Source organism: Leptodactylus fuscus, chromosome 4 (genome assembly GCF_031893055.1).
Source record: "Leptodactylus fuscus isolate aLepFus1 chromosome 4, aLepFus1.hap2, whole genome shotgun sequence".
Classification (NCBI taxonomy): domain Eukaryota; kingdom Metazoa; phylum Chordata; class Amphibia; order Anura; family Leptodactylidae; genus Leptodactylus; species Leptodactylus fuscus.
Window position 1 is genome coordinate 185,064,507 of NC_134268.1, and position 14,329 is coordinate 185,078,835.

Sequence of the window (14,329 nt, forward strand, 5' to 3'; positions counted from 1 at the left end):
TAGGATCCCTTTAAAATGGACTAAAAATAATCTCACATAGATAATTAAGATAATATTTGTGCAATCCAATGAGTTTGGACCACCTCTGGCTTTCTGTGGAGCAAGTGGTCACACGGTGGTCAAACTTAGTGCATCTGCCATTGTGATCTTCTGATGTTATCGGTTATCATTTTTAGGTGCCTCAGCTTTTTTGATAATGTAAAGTATATACTACAAGTGATCCGCATCATTCAGTATATGTCCATTATTAATAATGATTCAAGTGTACATCAACTATCCCGAGATACATGGACAACTTTACACCAAGCAGCAGTAAGCTGCATTTTTTGGAGTCATGTATGGGCCTGTCTATAGAAATACACAGTGTTCTAGGTGTACTTTTCATTTTGCTGCGTGGACACACTGTTCCTATTTCTGAGCCCAATTATCACATTCCTTCAATAAATCTCTCATCAGGGATTTATCTGCAATACCTACCACACATCCGCTTTCCTTCCATATCCTTCTCCACTGATCACCTCTGGACTCATCCAGTATGGGGTCCCTGTCACAGATTTTATTCCGGTCCCAGACATACAGATGGTTTGGATGCGTTTGCTGGCCCCGAAGTCACCAAGTTTTACATTCCCAGCTGAGTCTCTTAAAATGTTGGCACCTGCACATAGTGGATAAAACATCTGTATTGTAAATTGTTCTGAAGATAATCCAGTCTCTTGCATTGTTATACATCAGTACACGCTTTGGAAATCCAGGAAACAACCAGGCAAGATGCCATAGATCTACACCGCTCAGCAGGCCAGAACTTTATCTCATGAACTCAGCCTTCCTGTGGTATCTCTCACTTCTTGTCCACAATGACTTCTTGTATCTCATTACATTTGGTACACTAACCTTAAATCTGCCTTAAAGGGGTTTCCAGTACATAAAAATTTAACTCAATGTTGTGGTGACATCCCAGTGGAAGTGGAACATATGTACATGGCAAATATCAATGTCTGTTTTAAATTTGGGGAAGACAGGGTACCATGGAGAACATATGGTGGAGCTGCCCATCTCTTAAAGACTTCTAGTCAGAGGTTTTGCAGATCTACGGCACATATACTGATAAGACTTTCCCCAATGCCCACAGGAGTGCCAGGTTTTTCTAGAAGCCATAAGAGCGCTCTACACTATCTTTTAAGCCAACTTAAGGTGTGATACGAACCAAACTTGTTCGAGCCTAAACGAATTAGGGACCTGAACTAGCCTATCCCGAAACTAAATGAATCTTAAAGGGGTTGGACACTTTCAGACCAATATTGACAAACAACTGTACAATAAAAAGATATACAATTTTCCAATATACTTTCTGTATCAATTCCTCACAGTTTACTAGATTTCGGCTTGCTGTCATTCATTCTGTTACTTCTAGAGGATAAAACTCTGACATGGTCATGTGATTTACGGTTCATGGTCATGGACAGCAAGACAAAATCCAGAAAACCGTGAGGAATTGATACAGAAAGTATATTGGAAAATTTTATATCTTTTTTATTGTACATTTGTTTGTCTATATTGGTCTGAAAGTGGCCAACCCCTTTAAGGAGTTCATCCATCTGTAATGCCAGACCGTGTCTGAATGTTTGTAGGAATTACTTCGCTTTATACAAATGGAGAAGCTTGTGGGGGAGGAATATAAATGCACTGAGACCTTCTTATAGTTATGGTTTCCCTGGAAGGAGTTTATGTGAAAACTTTATTTCCCAGCTCTTCTTGAGTGAGGGATTCACACTTCGATTGCGGTTCTCCCTTTAGATGGTGTCAGGTTGCGATGTGGTGCTGGTGCTGCTGTCAGTTTGGTCTGTACCCATGCTGCCTCCCCTCTCCCATCTTTCTCTCCCCCTTCTACCCATTTGGGTTCTCCTCTCCTCTTTCCTTTCTTCCCCATACTCCAGCATTCTTTCTTTTTTCATATTTCTTTTAATCCTGTGGTCCTGGTTCTAAATTGTATGCACATACACTCAGTGGCCAAAAGTCACGGGAAGCAGTGTCCCGGTGCCGGCTGTGTCGGATATGACGCTCAAACAGTATGACGCGATGTGGCCTATGGCGCTAGTGTCACCAGGATAGCTGAGCAGTCTGATGCAGGCAGGTGTCTCGTGAACATGGCAGCACGTCGCGAGTTAAGTGACTTTGAATGTGGGATGATAATCAGTGCAAGACGCATGGGGTATAGCATTTTGGACATTACCTGGGAAATTGGGTTTCCAAGGTCAACAGTGTCTCGGGTGGATGTGGAATATCGCAGAGACAACATTGGCAGTCACGTAAACTGGCACCCCGGTCGACCACAAGTCTTCAATGAACAGATGTCATGTCTCCTCCGCATAGTCATACGGAGCTCTTCACGGTCTACTGTGGGTCAAATCACCACCAATTTGAATGTGGGATGCCAGGAACCCATTTCCACCAGGACTGTACACCGAGAACTGTAGCACATAGGCTTCAACAATCGACGCCCTACCCGTGTCCCTTTGCTGATGCCACAAAACAGAGCTCGAAAACTGGCATGGGCCCACGACCATCATCATTGGACCATGGAACAGTGGCGGCATGTGGCATGGTCTGATGAATCACGGTTCCAGTTGTACAGAGCCAATGTGCTGTTGAGAGTGTGGCGTATGCTCCATGAAGTCATGGATCCTGCATGCCAACAGGGACGTGTCCAGGCAGGAGGTGGCTCTGTCATGGTCTTGGCCGCGCTCACATGGTCTCAATTGGGCCCCATTGTCCTGGTGTAGGTATCAATGACTGGTGCTCGATACGTGCAACTTATGGCAGACCATCTGCACCCCTTTCTGGTGTTGGAGTTCTCTGATGGGGATGCTGTGTACCAACAGGACAATGCAACATATCACCACTCGTTGGTGGCATGGGACTGGCTTAATGAACACTCCAGTGTTCTCACGACTCTTGATTGGCCTGCCCGCTCGCCCGACCTCAACCCCATAGAGCATTTATGGGATGCTGTGGATACCAGTGTCCGCTCTGTGGACCCAGCACCAACTACACAGAACCAATTTTGGGCTGCATTGCAGACTGCGTGGTTCAATATCCCTCCAGAACTCTTCCAACAACTTGTGGAGTCCATGCCTCGTCGTCTTGATGCAGTTATCAGGGCTCACGGTGGGGCGACCCACTATTAATGGCGCATCCGGTACCTTCCCATGACCTTTGGCCACTGAGTGTATTATGTATGCTATATTGAATAGTTTATTGTACCTCTGTATATAATTTTTTTAGTTCAATGGGGCTACATATAATGTTAAAATGTTACTCAATTCTCCCAATCCCCGATGCTCTGGTATCACTACCACTCAGGTCCCTGCAGTGTCTTCCAACACACAGGAGATACTTATAGATGTCCACTTCGTCCACTTACTGGCCAGACCAGTGACGATTGGCTCAGAGAGAATATCCAAGCACTTCCTGCATTTGTCAGACACCAGGAAATTTAGTGCAGCGGGAACCCGGGATACACCAGAGCAGTAAGAGACTGGGTAGAGATGAGTACCCATTTCTTATATTAAAGCTCCTATATATTGCCCTGCTGAATTTAATTTTGATGCACTGGAAACCCCCTTTTAAGTTATACAGGCTGTTATAACATTACATGTTAATTAGAACTAATTACTAAAATACTAAAAGGTTTACCTTTAATTAATGGATATTTGTCCTGACCAAGCCCTGAAGTCAGAGCACATTGGGGGGAAGCTGATGGCATTTTCATACAGCTCATATATAGGGTGATGGAAGCCATATATCTATTTTCCTGGAATACCCAATTAAATCATTACATTCTGACTTCCTGAAGACAACACTGTGTGCAACTTACTTTATATAGATCTATATAGCATCAAATGAACTCCTGGGGAACAAGAGATTAATACTATAAAGCTGGCGGTCTAGAGTAGGGGTTAGTTCTTGCATGGTGCCCTCACAAACAGATCTACATCATTCCTGCAATGTCAATATCAGGTCCCTTGCTGTTACAGCAGCATTCCTCTGCAGCCAAGTGTAGCGTTTGGCTCCCCCTGGTGACTGAAAACCAAGCCAAAACCCACTGGCTTGGGAATGAAGTGATGCCAGCAAGACTACCTGATCTCTGTGTGAGAGGTGGCACTATCAGAAGTCAACCCTTATTGTTGTGGAGAACTCTCTCACTAGTGCCATCTTGTACAGATAGCTCCCTTAAAGTCAATGTTGGATTCGTTTAGTGGTGCATTTCTTTTGGGGGTGTCTGCTTTCCTTGATGAAGAATCTACTGTATCTGTCCTGCTGTATTTCATTTACTTTTTCACATTTATAGCTGCCTGAACACTTTTTTTTTAATGAACTGCAACTAGGACTTATTTTCGGAGTTGGGCTCATATTTCAAGGAGACAACAAAAATTCTGAAAAATCATACTAGGGATTATTAGGTGTTATTTTCAGAGATACTCACCTTTAATATCTCTATGTACAATCATATTACTATGTAAGTAAGAAACTCCTTGAAGAATCTGTCGTGTATATCGCCGGGTAACATTCTCTGTGAGAGCACCATATGCTTTTAGTTGATCCTTTATAGAACCCTATAGGTGAATACAAGAAGAATAAATGTAAATCTCACAACATGAATATGCAATTATCAATAGATATAAAAAGGAAAGAACTTTTGTAAACCATGACTCGGGAAGATGTTCTCCCATAAAAGATTCCTACAGACGTAATAGGCAGTGACACTCTAAACCGCGGCACTGTCTGTGGCCTCCCTAGTGACCAAACCTTCTTTGTGCAATCTTCAGCATCCTGTTTACTTGGTGGGATCTGGCTAGTGAATACAATTATTACAGTTTTATAGAGTCGTAACTTAGTGATCACTTAATGGAAGATGTCTGCCTTTGAAGTGCGGCATGTGACCGACCACACAAGCAAGTTTTCCATTTCACGTGCCATAAACCTAATGAGCAAAGACGGTTTCCCAACATCCAATAAGTTCTTCATAAGTCTTGCAAAACACATAGGAACAGAGATCCAATGGTCGGTTCAGCTAAATCAGCTAAATGAATCTTTACGTCCGTTTAGCATATGTGTTTAATGGATCCGAAAAATATTACTTTGATCTCTATGTAAACTGCTGGCCATCCATTTGTGTCTGTTTTGTGCATATGTAAAACGGATCAGCTAAATGTATGTAAAAGAAATATTTGAATGAAGCCTTAAGACGGGTTCACACCTGCGCCTGTGTCCACTTTAAGCAATCCTGCTGGGTTTCCGTCTTCTGCCCCGAGAAACTGGACAGGGGAAGAAAACCCGGAGGTCAGTTTTCAAACTCATTCACTTGAATGGATTTGCAAAGTGACCGCCCGTGAGCGTTTTGTGACTCTCTGCGGTGAAACCGGTTTTTTTAACCAGACAAAAAAGTCCTGCATGTCTCGATACATATAGGATATCCATAGGATGTGCAATACCCTGCAATGCAGGTAAAAGAGAACGTGCACATGTTCTCTATAGACAGAGGGGCCTGCAAAACTGGTCCAAGGAGCTCCATTTTAACACTGCATTGCAGGATTGCCATGTATAGGACACTGACTGTATCCACATTATCCTACTCACCCCTGGCATGTACTCCACAAAGATGGAGAGCTTCTTCTCAGTAGGGTCTCGCAAGCATCCATAATATTGAACTATTCTTTCATGTCTATGAATCTTCAGCAGCTGGATTTCACATTCTAGAGCATTCACCTCCTGATAGAAAAACAGAAGACATTCTTGTAACGCTCCCAAATAAGTTATCAGTAAGGCTGTGGATAAATATTTTTACTTAGGGTCATATCAAGATTTAACTCTGTGTTTCATGTATTATAACTAGAGATGAGCGAACAGTGTTCTATCGAACTCATGTTCGAATCGAATCGAACACCGCGTGGTAAAGTGCGCCATTACTCGATTCCCCTCCCACCTTCCCTGGCGCCTTTTTTGCTCCAATAACAGCGCAGGGTAGGTGGGACAGGAACTACGACACCGGTGACATTGAAAAAAGTAGGCAAAACCCATTGGCTGCCGAAAACATGTGACCTCTAATTTAAAAGAACAGCGCCGCCCAGGTTCGCGTCATTCTGAGCTTGCAATTCACCGAGGACGGAGGTTTCCGTCCAGCTAGCTAGGGCTTAGATTCTGGGTAGGCAGGGACAGGCTAGGATAGGAAGGAGAAGACAACCACAACAGCTCTTGTAAGAGCTAAATTCCAGGGAGAAGCTTGTCAGTGTAACGTGGCACTGACGGGCTCAATCGCCGCAACCCAGCTTTCCCAGGATCCTGAATGGAATACACTGTCAGTGTATTCCCGTATACCCGATATATACCCCCGATACCCGTTCCAACGGTGTGCCCCCCCACCTTCACCCCAGAAATACCCTGCAAGTCCCCTAGCAATAGAATTGGGGCTATATACACCCACTATTTTTGCTACTGCCATATAGTGCCATTGTCTCACTGGGAATTCAAAGAATATATTGGGCTTACATATAACTTCAATTCCAGGGAGAAGCTTGTCAGTGTAACGTGGCACTGACGGGCTCAATCGCCGCAACCCAGCTTTCCCAGGATCCTGAATGGAACACACTGACAGTGTATTCCCGTATACCCCATATATACACCCCAAATCACCGTTCCAACGGTGTGCCCCCCCACCTTCACCTCAGAAATACCCTGCAAGTCCCCTAGCAATAGAATTGGGGCTATATACACCCACAATTTTTGCTACTGGTATATAGTGCCATTGTCTGACTGGGAATTCAAAGAATATATTGGGGTTACGTGCACCCACAATTTTTACTACTGGTATACAGTGCCATTGTCTGACTGGGAATTCAAAGAATATATTGGGGTTACGTGCACCCACAATTTTTACTACTGGTATACAGTGCCATTGTCTGACTGGGAATTCAAAGAATATATTGGGGTTATAAATACCCTCATTTCTTGCTACTGGTATATAGTGCCATTGTCTGACTGGGAATTCAAAGAATATATTGGGCTTACGTGCACCCACAATTTTTACTACTGGTATACAGTGCCAGTTTCTGACTGGGAATTCAAAGAATATATTGGGGTTACAAATACCCTCATTTCTTGCTACTGCCATATAGTGCCAGTTTCTGACTGGTAATTCAAAGAATATATTGGGGTTACGTGCACCCACAATTTTTACTACTGGTATACAGTGCCATTGTCTGACTGGGAATTCAAAGAATATATTGGGAATACAAATACCCTCATTTCTTGCTACTGCCATATAGTGCCAGTTTCTGACTGGGAATTCAAAGAATATATTGGGGTTACGTGCACCCACAATTTTTACTACTGGTATACAGTGCCATTGTCTGACTGGGAATTCAAAGAATATATTGGGGTTATAAATACCCTCATTTCTTGCTACTGGTATATAGTGCCATTGTCTGACTGGGAATTCAAAGAATATATTGGGGTTACGTGCACCCACAATTTTTACTACTGGTATACAGTGCCAGTTTCTGACTGGGAATTCAAAGAATATATTGGGGTTACAAATACCCTCATTTCTTGCTACTGCCATATAGTGCCAGTTTCTGACTGGTAATTCAAAGAATATATTGGGGTTACGTGCACCCACAATTTTTACTACTGGTATACAGTGCCAGTTTCTGACTGGGAATTCAAAGAATATATTGGGGTTACAAATACCCTCATTTCTTGCTACTGCCATATAGTGCCAGTTTCTGACTGGTAATTCAAAGAATATATTGGGGTTACGTGCACCCACAATTTTTACTACTGGTATACAGTGCCATTGTCTGACTGGGAATTCAAAGAATATATTGGGGTTATAAATACCCTCATTTCTTGCTACTGGTATATAGTGCCATTGTCTGACTGGGAATTCAAAGAATATATTGGGGTTACGTGCACCCACAATTTTTACTACTGGTATACAGTGCCAGTTTCTGACTGGGAATTCAAAGAATATATTGGGGTTACAAATACCCTCATTTCTTGCTACTGCCATATAGTGCCAGTTTCTGACTGGTAATTCAAAGAATATATTGGGGTTACGTGCACCCACAATTTTTACTACTGGTATACAGTGCCAGTTTCTGACTGGGAATTCAAAGAATATATTGGGGTTACAAATACCCTCATTTCTTGCTACTGCCATATAGTGCCAGTTTCTGACTGGTAATTCAAAGAATATATTGGGGTTACGTGCACCCACAATTTTTACTACTGGTATACAGTGCCATTGTCTGACTGGGAATTCAAAGAATATATTGGGGTTACGTGCACCCACAATTTTTACTACTGGTATACAGTGCCATTGTCTGACTGGGAATTCAAAGAATACATTGGGGTTATAAATACCCTCATTTCTTGCTACTGGTATATAGTGCCATTGTCTGACTGGGAATTCAAAGAATATATTGGGGTTACGTGCACCCACAATTTTTACTACTGGTATACAGTGCCATTGTCTGACTGGGAATTCAAAGAATATATTGGGGTTATAAATACCCTCATTTCTTGCTACTGCCATATAGTGCCAGTTTCTGACTGGGAATTCAAAGAATATATTGGGGTTACGTGCACCCACAATTTTTACTACTGGTATACAGTGCCATTGTCTGACTGGGAATTCAAAGAATATATTGGGGTTATAAATACCCTCATTTCTTGCTACTGCCATATAGTGCCAGTTTCTGACTGGGAATTCAAAGAATATATTGGGGTTACGTGCACCCACAATTTTTACTACTGGTATACAGTGCCATTGTCTGACTGGGAATTCAAAGAATATATTGGGGTTACGTGCACCCACAATTTTTACTACTGATATATAGTGCCATTGTCTGACTGGGAATTCAAAGAATATATTGGGGTTACGTGCACCCACAATTTTTACTACTGGTATACAGTGCCATTGTCTGACTGGGAATTCAAAAAATATATTGGGGTTACGTGCACCCACAATTTTTACTACTGATATATAGTGCCATTGTCTGACTGGGAATTCAAAGAATATATTGGGGTTACGTGCACCCACAATTTTTACTACTGGTATACAGTGCCATTGTCTGACTGGGAATTCAAAGAATATATTGGGGTTACGTGCACCCACAATTTTTACTACTGGTATACAGTGCCATTGTCTGACTGGGAATTCAAAGAATATATTGGGGTTATAAATACCCTCATTTCTTGCTACTGGTATATAGTGCCATTGTCTGACTGGGAATTCAAAGAATATATTGGGGTTACGTGCACCCACAATTTTTACTACTGGTATACAGTGCCATTGTCTGACTGGGAATTCAAAGAATATATTGGGGTTACGTGCACCCACAATTTTTACTACTGGTATACAGTGCCATTGTCTGACTGGGAATTCAAAGAATATATTGGGGTTATAAATACCCTCATTTCTTGCTACTGGTATATAGTGCCATTGTCTGACTGGGAATTCAAAGAATATATTGGGGTTACGTGCACCCACAATTTTTACTACTGGTATACAGTGCCAGTTTCTGACTGGGAATTCAAAGAATATATTGGGGTTACGTGCACCCACAATTTTTACTACTGGTATATAGTGCCAATTTCTAACAGGGAATTCAAAATGCGCAAGGCTCCCGGAAAGGGACGTGGACGAGGCCGTGGGCGAGGTCGGGGGAATGGTTCTGGGGAGCAAGGTAGCAGTGAAGCCACAGGGCGTCCCGTGCCTACTCCTGTGGGGCAGCAAGCATTGCGCCACTCCACAGTGCCAGGGTTGCTTGCCACATTAACTAAACTGCAGGGTACAAACCTTAGTAGGCCCGAGAACCAGGAACAGGTCTTGCAATGGCTGTCAGAGAACGCTTACAGCACATTGTCCAGCAGCCAGTCAGACTCTGCCTCCTCTCCTCCTATTACCCAACAGTCTTGTCCTCCTTCCTCCCAAAATTCCCAAGCTTCACAGAACAATAACCCCAAATGTCCCTGCTCCCCAGAGCTGTTCTCCGCTCCTTTCATTGTCCCTCAACCTGCCTCTCCACGTCACGATTCCACGAACCTAACAGAGGAGCATCTGTGTCCAGATGCTCAAACACTAGAGTCTCCTCCATCTCCGTTCGATTTGGTGGTGGATGACCAGCAACCCACCCTCATCGACGATGATGTGACGCAGTTGCCGTCAGGGCATCCAGTTGACCGGCGCATTGTGCGGGAGGAGGAGATGAGACAGGAGTTGGAAGAGGAAGTGGTGGATGATGAGGACACTGACCCGACCTGGACAGGGGGGATGTCAAGCGGGGAAAGTAGTGTGGATGTTGAGGCAAGTGCAGCACCAAAAAGGGTAGCTAGAGGCAGAGGCAGAGGTCAGCAGCTTAGGCGAAGCCAGGCCACACCCGGAATCTCCCAAGATGTTCCAGTTCGTACCCAGGCCCGAAAAACTCCCACCTCGAGGGCACGTTTCTCGAAGGTGTGGAGTTTTTTCAAGGAATGCGCCGAGGACAGATATAGTGTTGTCTGCACAATTTGCCTCTCGAAATTGATTAGGGGCTCTGAGAAGAGCAACCTGTCCACCACTTCAATGCGCTGTCATTTGGAATCCAAGCACTGGAATCAGTGGCAGGCAGCAACGGCAGGACAAAGGCCGCCTGCCGTTCACGCCACTGCCACTGCCTCTGCCACTGCCTCTGCCTCTGCCACTGCCACTGCTGACTGTGCTGGCGATGCACTCCAGAGGACGAGCCAGGACACCACTTCATCTGCCTCCGCCACTTTGTTGACTTCTCCCTCATCCTCCCCTGTTCCTGTCTTATCTCCTTCTCCTGCACCATCAAAGGCACCATCAGGCGCTTCTTTACAACAACCCACCATCTCTCAGACATTGGAGCGGCGGCAGAAATACACTGCTAACCACCCACACGCGCAAGCCTTGAACGCCAACATCGCTAAACTGCTGGCCCAGGAGATGTTGGCGTTCCGGCTTGTTGAAACTCCCGCCTTCCTGGACCTGATGGCAACTGCGGCACCTCGCTATGCCGTCCCTAGCCGTCACTACTTCTCCCGGTGTGCCGTCCCCGCCTTGCACCAGCACGTGTCACTCAACATCAGGCGGGCCCTTAGTTCCGCGCTTTGCACAAAGGTCCACTTGACCACCGACGCGTGGACAAGTGCATGCGGACAGGGACGCTACATTTCACTGACGGCACACTGGGTGAATGTAGTTGAGGCTGGGACTGCTTCCCAAACTGGCCCGGTGTACCACGTCTCCCCGCCTAACATTCCTGGCAGGGACACGAGAAGAACACCCCCCTCCTCCTCCTCCTCTACCGCCTCCTCCTCCGCCACCGCCTCCTCCTCCGCCTCCTCCTCCGCTGTTAGATTGACCCCAGCTACGAGTTGGAAACGTTGCAGCACTGGCGTTGGTAGACGTCAGCAGGCTGTGCTGAAGCTGATCAGCTTGGGGGACAGACAGCACACTGCCTCCGAGGTGAGGGATGCCCTCCTCGATGAGACGGCAATATGGTTTGAGCCGCTGCACCTGGGCCCAGGCATGGTCGTTTGTGATAACAGCCGGAACCTGGTAGCAGCTCTGGAGCTTGCCGGACTCCAACATGTTCCATGCCTGGCCCACGTCTTCAACCTAGTGGTGCAACGTTTCCTAAAGAGCTACCCCAATGTTCCAGAGCTACTGGTGAAAGTGCGGCGCATGTGCGCCCACTTTCGCAAGTCGACAGTAGCCGCTGCTAGCTTAAAATCTCTCCAGCAACGCCTGCATGTGCCACAACACCGGCTTTTGTGCGACGTCCCCACACGCTGGAACTCAACGTTTCAGATGTTGAATAGAGTGGTTGAGCAGCAGAGACCTTTGATGGAATACCAGCTACAAAACCCTAGGGTGCCACAAAGTCAGCTGCCTCAGTTTCTCATCCATGAGTGGCCATGGATGAGAGACCTTTGTGACATCCTACGGGTGTTTGAGGAGTCCACAAGGAGGGTGAGCTCTGAGGATGCGATGGTGAGCCTTACAATCCCGCTCTTGTGTGTTCTGAGAGAATCCCTGATTAACATCAGGGATAACTCAGATCACACAGAGGAGTTAGGGATAGCATCCGATCCGTCACAGCTGGAGAGTAGGTCCACACATCTGTCCGCTTCACTGCGTTTAATGGAGGAGGAGGAGGAGGAGGAGGAAGAAGAGTTGTCCGATGATGTGATGGTGATACAGGAGGCTTCCGGGCAACTTCGAATCGTCCCATTGTTGCAGCGCGGATGGGTAGACATGGAGGATGAGGAGGAAATGGAGATTGAACTTTCCGGTGGGGCAAGAGGAGTCATGCCAACTAACACTGTGGCAGACATGGCTGAGTTCATGTTGGGGTGCTTTACAACCGACAAGCGTATTGTCAAAATCATGGAGGACAACCAGTACTGGATCTTTGCTATCCTTGACCCCCGGTATAAAAACAACATCTCGTCTTTTATTCCGGTAGAGGGGAGGGCCAATCGCATCAATGCTTGCCACAGGCAATTGGTGCAGAATATGATGGAGATGTTTCCAGCATGTGACGTTGGCGGCAGGGAGGGCAGTTCCTCCAGTAGGCAACCAAGTTCTCACCGGTCCACACAAACGAGGGGCACACTGTCTAAGGTCTGGGACACCTTGATGGCACCCCCTCGCCAAAGTGCCGCCACGGAGGGTCCTAGTGTCACCATGCGTGAGAAGTATAGGCGCATGTTGCGGGAATACCTTTCCGACCACAGCCCTGTCCTCTCCGACCCCTCTGCGCCCTACACGTATTGGGTGTCGAAGTTGGACCTGTGGCTTGAACTTGCCCTATATGCCTTGGAGGTGCTGTCCTGTCCTGCCGCCAGCGTCCTATCTGAGAGGGTGTTCAGTGCAGCCGGTGGCATCATCACTGACAAGCGCACCCGTCTGTCAGCTGAGAGTGCCGACCGGCTCACTTTGATAAAAATGAACCACCACTGGATAGAGCCTTCATTTTTGGGCCCACCTGTGTAAAGCACCCCAACATGAAACTCCATGTCTGTACTCAACCTCTCCAATTCCTCCGCATCCTCATACTCATCCACCATAAGCGTTGCACAATTCTGCTAATACTAGGCTCCCTCCACCCTGATTTCCCCCAACTCTGCTGGTTAGAGGCTCCCTCCACCCTGCTTTCCCACAACTCTGCTGGTTAGAGGCTCCCTCCACCCTGATTTCCACCAACTCTGCTGGTTAGAGGCTCCCTCCACCATGAATTGGTCCAAACTGGGCTGTTTAGCGGCTCCCTCCACCATGAATTGGTCCAAACTGGGGTTTTTAGAGGCTCCCTCCACCATGAATTGGTCCAAACTGGGCTGTTTAGAGGCTCCCTCCACCATGAATTGGTCCAAACTGGGGTTTTTAGAGGCTCTCTCCACCATGAATTGGTCCAAACTGGGCTGTTTAGAGGCTCCCTCCATCATGAATTGGTCCAAACTGGGGTTTTTAGAGGCTCCCTCCACCATGAATTGGTCCAAACTGGGGTTTTTAGAGGCTCCCTCCACCATGAATTGGTCCAAACTGGGCTGTTTAGAGGCTCCCTCCACCATGAATTGGTCCAAACTGGGGTTTTTAGAGGCTCCCTCCACCATGAATTTGCCCAAACTGGCCTGTTTAGAGGCTCCCTCCACCATGAATTGGTCCAAACTGGGGTTTTTAGAGGCTCTCTCCACCATGAATTGGTCCAAACTGGGCTGTTTAGAGGCTCCCTCCACCATGAATTGGTCCAAACTGGGGTTTTTAGAGGCTCTCTCCACCATGAATTGGTCCAAACTGGGCTGTTTAGAGGCTCCCTCCACCATGAATTGGTCCAAACTGGGGTTTTTAGAGGCTCCCTCCACCATGAATTTGCCCAAACTGGCCTGTTTAGAGGCTCCCTCCACCATGAATTGGTCCAAACTGGGGTTTTTAGAGGCTCTCTCCACCATGAATTGGTCCAAACTGGGCTGGTTAGAGGCTCCCTCCACCATGAATTTGCCCAAACTGGCCTGTTTAGAGGCTCCCTCCACCATGAATTTGCCCAAACTGGCCTGTTTAGAGGCTCCCTCCACCATGAATTGGTCCAAACTGGGGTTTTTAGAGGCTCTCTCCACCATGAATTGGTCCAAACTGGGCTGTTTAGAGGCTCCCTCCATCATGAATTGGTCCAAACTGGGGTTTTTAGAGGCTCCCTCCACCATGAATTGGTCCAAACTGGGGTTTTTAGAGGCTCCCTCCACCATGAATTTGCCCAAACTGGGC

General features: G+C 46.2%; 1 protein-coding gene across 3 annotated transcripts in view; it reads right to left on the reverse strand.

Moving 5' to 3' along the window:
• The window catches only part of LOC142200837 (mitogen-activated protein kinase kinase kinase 3-like), a 108,558-nt gene that overhangs the window by 2,908 nt on the left and 91,321 nt on the right, over positions 1–14,329 (reverse strand). For all 3 annotated transcript variants that reach the window (XM_075271478.1, XM_075271477.1, XM_075271479.1), the window contains 3 exons: positions 5,638–5,769; positions 4,484–4,613; positions 478–655 (listed from right to left, as the gene is read on the reverse strand). In XM_075271478.1, the coding sequence (XP_075127579.1) occupies positions 478–655; positions 4,484–4,613; positions 5,638–5,769 (440 nt within the window). The remainder of the gene's footprint in view (positions 1–477; positions 656–4,483; positions 4,614–5,637; positions 5,770–14,329) is intronic.